The sequence below is a fragment of the Orbicella faveolata genome, unplaced genomic scaffold (assembly GCF_042242905.1).
Source record: "Orbicella faveolata isolate gen_17 unplaced genomic scaffold, um_ofav_v1 contig_12, whole genome shotgun sequence".
NCBI classification, from domain to species: Eukaryota; Metazoa; Cnidaria; class Anthozoa; order Scleractinia; family Merulinidae; genus Orbicella; species Orbicella faveolata.
The window spans coordinates 7,507,501-7,513,054 of NW_028301539.1; the positions used below are offsets into that span (position 1 = coordinate 7,507,501).

The window sequence follows — 5,554 nt, forward strand, 5'->3', positions numbered from 1 at the left end:
AAGAAGGTAGCAATGCTAAAGCATCGGATCTAACAAAGACAAACTTTCTTTAATCAACGAAAGAAAGACAACGAACGAAAGAGGGAGAAAAAAGAACAGAAAGAGAGAGAGAGGGAGGGAGAGAGAGAGAGAGAGAGAGAGAGAGAGAGAGAGAGAGAGAGAGAGAGAAGAGAAAATTAAAGAGAATGAAAAAAGAAGATGGGAAAGGATGAATGAAAGGAAGGAAGGAAGGGAGGAAAACATAAAAAAGAGTGAAAAGAAGTTGGAAATACAGGCAATGTACATATAGTCTTTGCATGGTGGCAAACCTTGACTGGATTAGCTTGATCAAAACAACAAAACATTGTTGGGAATGAAGAACAGACTTGAAGTGGTAATGTACAATGGTGGAGGAACTCAAGTAGAAGGAAAGGTAAATGCAATTAATCCTCTCTGAAAATCTTTGGTCTGATAAGTTACATCATGCTCTTAGCATCCTCAGACTCATTTTACAAAGGCCAACCCTTCTGACTTTGTTTAAAACCTGAAGGGGAATGATATAGGAAAAGGGATAAACAGACAGTCTGAACCAAAACCAACTAGGGATCCAATCCAAAAAGCCCCACTAGATGTTAATGGAGACGTTAGCAGACAAACCAAAATCTCGCCTTTTTTTTATTACCATTTCAACTGCTATAAATGCGACATCCTCAAATCGTTCTTTTTCAATGATTTCACTGCGTGCAAAAAAAGTCCACCATCTTAGTGTGTTCTCTTTATACCCTCAGTCAATTTGTTGTGACCCAACTATAACCTATTGCCTCGTGCGCAATGGTGTAGTTTATCGTTTCAAGGTGAATAAATTGCTGCAACTACAATATTTTCTCAACAAATTTTCGACGTGTAGTTCCCACATCTATTACTACATATTACGTTTTTCTCAGACAGGGATGCCGTGCTGTAGAAAGTTCACACAAGACGTCAGAGATGGGTAACTTAGCTGGAGACGCACAAGACAGGGCGTGGCGGCACAGCGAGGCGGCTCGTTATAGAGACCTTGCTAGCATGTACAAAAGGCAAGGCCAAAACTTCAGATCTATCGAGTACTTCGAGAAGAGTCTTCAGATATACCATGGAATTGGAGACCGCAAAGAAGAAGGTGGAATCTACAATTGCCTTGGCGCTGTCTATGCTAACATCGGCCAACGTGAGAAAGCAGTAGAGTGTTTTGAAAATGAACTGGCAATATGTAAAGAGACTGGAAACAGCGAAGGAGCAGTTACGTGTTACAACAACCTGGGCGGAATCTACAATTACAATGGCCAATATGAAAACGCGATCAGTCATGTTGAAAAAGGGCTTGAGATTGCTGAAGAAACTGGATATGTGAAAGGGCAGAAAGACTCGTTCAGCAATCTGGGTACAATTTTCATTGAATGCGGCCAATATGAAAGAAGGATCGACTATTGCAAGAAATCTCTAGATATAATGAAAGAAAGCGGAGATAAACAGGGTGAAGTAAAATTATACAACCATCTTGGTCAAGCATATAATGCACTCGGCTTACACGACAAATCAATCAAGATTTCAGAGAAAGCTCTTGAAGCAAATGGTACGGCTGGAGACGGAAGAGAAAAATTCAATTCCTTTTACAACCTTGGCAGGGCGTATAGCGCTTTAGGAAGCTGCAAAAAGTCGGCGGAGTATTATGAGAAAGCCGTCAGTGCCAGTAAAGAAAACAAACAAAGTAAAAATGAGGCGTGTTGCTACAGCGATCTCGGTGTTGTCAATCAAGATATGGGACAGTATGAGAAGGCAATTGAGTATCACGAAAAAGCACTTTTAATTGCTGAAGAAAAAGGATACAAAAACGACATTGCAAAATGTTACAATAATCTTGGTTCAGGCTACAGTGCTCTCGGGCTATATGAGAAATCAACGGAATATGACAATCGCGCTTTACAGGTTTACAAGGCAGCAGAAGATACGAAAGGGGAAATGATCTGTCTCGTTAACCTCGGGGCTAAGTTGAAAGGCCTTGGCCAATATGAAGAATCTTTCGAGTGTCTAGAGAAGGGTCTTGAACTAAGTAGAACAACTGGCGACAAAGAAGTAGAGGCGACGTCTTATATCAACCTATCAAGTGTTTATATTGCTCTTGGTCAATATGAGAAATCGATGGAGTTGCTAAAGAAAGCAATTGATTCTACAAACGACACCAAACAACGAGCGGCTATTTACGCAAACATTGGAGAAGTAGCCAGTTCTCAATTGAAATATGATGAAGCGATCAGGTACCAAGAGCGAGTTCTCGAGATGATGAAAGCCTGCGCACTTGAAGACGAAAAACGCGTCACCGTGTTGTCTCAGTTAGGCGTAAGTTATGCTTTGGCTGCCGCCGACACGCCTGGTACTCATTTTGAAAAAGCACGCCATTACTTCCTTGAATCCATTGCAAGTCGTGAAAATATACGCGAAGATCTTAAGGACGAATACAAGATTATGGTAGATGATCAGAATATTGCACAATACGAAGCACTTGCCCTGATCTTAGCACGCCTGCAAGAAGTCGATGGCGCGTTAACCATTGCAGAACGGGGAAGAGCTCGCGCCCTTGAGGATTTGATGTCCACGAAATACACCATTCAGAAACATAACGATGTCCATGCGTTAACATTGGATGAGTTGAGCTGTGTTTGGACTAAGCAAGGAAGCAATTTCCTTTTCCTAGCTATTCTATTGGTGAAATTATTCTCATTTGTGACCAAACCGGGCACAATGATTGGAAAGCCAGATGTTCTAACGAGGGAGTGTTCTACAAATCACAGCGATGACCTGCTGCAAGACTTGGTGATGGCAATCTGCAAATCATCACATTTTCGTCGACATGGCGAGTGTGAAGATCGGTCGTTATCAAGCCTCTACGCTGCTGAGTCGTTAACCTTGAAAGAGCGAAATGTAGAAGCAATGAGGCATCTGCGAAGTAAAGATGAATGCCGCGAGGAAGAAAGCGATCTGGAGGCAAATCTTTCCTCGCTGTACAAGATGATCATTTCTCCTGTTGCTGATCTCCTTGATGGCACAGAGATCGCCATTTGCCCTGAGGGTCACATGTTTAGGATACCCTTTGCAGCACTAAAGGATGTTAATGGGACGTACCTAGCAGAAAACTTCAGAATACGCTTGATTCCCTCCATGACAACACTCAAACTCATCCACGACTGTCCAGCGGATTATCACAGTCAGACAGAAGCGCTGGTTGTTGGAGATCCAAAAGTAGGCCGTGTAAAGCTCGACGGGAAAGTGACACATTTTCCTCCTTTACCAAATGCCAGAAGAGAGGTGAAGACGATTGCAAGGTTGTTAGGGGTACCTCCTCTGGTAGGAGAGCAAGCTACAAAGCAAGAAGTCCTGCTGAGGATTCAAGAAGTGAGCCTGGTGCACATTGCTGCCCATGGTGATTCAGAAAGAGGAGAGATCGGTTTTGCACCTAATAAGTCTTGTCACGGTATTCCGAAGGAGAACGATTTTGTGCTAACTATGGCAGACATAGCAAGAGTCGGTATAAGAGCCAAGCTGGTGGTCCTTAGTTGTTGTCATAGTGGTTGTGGAAAGATCCTGAAAGCAGAGGGTGTTGTTGGCATTGCTCGGGCCTTCCTCGGGTCTGGTGCTCGTTCAGTTCTCGTCTCCTTGTGGGCTGTTGATGATGAAGCGACTAAAGCCTTCATGATCACGTTTTATGAGTATTTATTGCGTGACAAGCTGCTTGCAAGTGAAGCTCTCCACTTGTCTATGAAGAAGATGAGAGAATCACCACCGTATGGTGACGTTGTCTACTGGGCGCCATTTGTCCTAATTGGAGATGATGTAACGCTCGACCTGTAATAGCAGTTTTGTTATGACTTTCGCAAGATCAATAGGTGTTAAAGAACTAATTAGGCCAATCAGAACTCAGCAAAACATGTCCCGTTGGAAACTCATATGTCAAAACCAAAATTGGTTCCGATGGACTTCAAGCAATATCTTTATCTGATCTTCTTAGTCTAATTTTAATTGTCGAGTAGAAGTTTGGAAACCAAAGACCAAATTAAGGAAATGAACCATCACTCGTCATGAAAGAAACGCGAAAACTGTTATATATAGGAGTGTATCCATGGTATTAACCTGTACATAGTATTTTCGGTTAGAACTCTGTGTGTTTCACAAAAAAGATGGAATTAGTTCAGCTTTGAAGTACTGTAGTGATTCATTGTTGCGGCCGGAGCATTAGTTTATTGGAGAGCTTATAACTGAGGAAGTGCTTATTTGCCTTTTTTTTTTATATACAAACATCAGAGCGTGATGCAGCACTTTAACGAACAACAACAAAACATTAACTAGAGAACTGTCGAACACCTGAACTAGGATAATCTAAGCACCATTGCTCAATTTGTTCAAAAATAGATTAAATATCTCACTACAGAATTTACTCGTCCATTCAGTGACCTGTCTAGCTATTCTATGTCCGCGCCTTAAATACCACTTTCGCAATGGAGGTGCCTACTGGAAGCGCTTATTAGAAAAGGGGGTGCTGACTGGAGGGGTGGGGACTAAATCGATTCTTTAACAGGGACAACGCATTAAAGAGATCGAGTGTAACAAGTTTCGCATAGCTTCACATTTTTGCATTTTTCAAAAGCAGGCGAAATATCCCGTCGGAAAAATGGCTGTAAAAAGCTAGCAGATTTGGTCAGATTACTACCACAGAAATACAAGAAATGCTGGGTAATGCCATTCCAGAAACTGCAAATCCAACAATCACAGAATGTCACAATTAACTAAGTAGAACTTGCTATTCGACCTGTCGATACGAAAGATTTAACTTTCGTTTAGGTTATGTCCACATCCCCTCGTATCTAACGCAAGCTATTTTCAACTATTGCTCGATAAGTTAGTTTAACCATTCCTTGGCTACGCTGGTACAACCGAAAGAGATTTTTTCTCTAAACTCTATCAAACCACAGAGCTTCGATATATGCGTTGTCATTACTTCTACACTTTCGAAATATGAGGAAATGTATGGCATTGCCGTAACGCTCCGAACGTCTCCAGAACATTGCCGGTGAGTTATACATTTTAGTTCTAAGTAAGGGTAACCTTACCTTGGTAGTCGTTCGTCCTGTCTTTACGGCTCGAAATGCCAGGTGAATTTAATTAAGTTATTTGAAGAGTTTTGCGTTGTAGTTCCTTCTCGTGGCTATCGCTCGTAATGGGAAACGCGGTTGAGTGGTTACTGCCACTGCGTTTCTCATTTGCATAATAACGGGATGCGAGGCGAAATCGGGAAGAATCTACAAAATCGCCCGAAATTGCCTCACATACATGTTGGATTATATTGTGATGCAAATAACCGCGAAAAGGCTACAGCGCGTTTTCACTCACGTGACCAGCAGCCATGCAAATTTATTGAAGCCAAAGAAAATGTTTACATAAGAAAAGACTTGAACTCCCACAGGACTGGCTAGGTACACCAACATGGCCGCCGTTTCATTGTTTTGGAACTCATACGCAGACAACACATGAAGACTTCATGAAA

General features: G+C 42.0%; 1 protein-coding gene across 1 annotated transcript in view; it reads left to right on the top strand.

Moving 5' to 3' along the window:
• Nucleotides 1–4,443, top strand: part of LOC149116372 (uncharacterized) — a 7,769-nt gene extending 3,326 nt beyond the window's left edge. Inside the window, exons 3-4 of the mRNA XM_089282289.1 lie at nucleotides 323–412; nucleotides 928–4,443. Coding sequence (XP_089138415.1) covers nucleotides 323–412; nucleotides 928–3,864 — 3,027 coding nt within the window. The 3' untranslated portion in view covers nucleotides 3,865–4,443. The remainder of the gene's footprint in view (nucleotides 1–322; nucleotides 413–927) is intronic.
• Nucleotides 4,444–5,554: the final 1,111 nt, after the last annotated feature.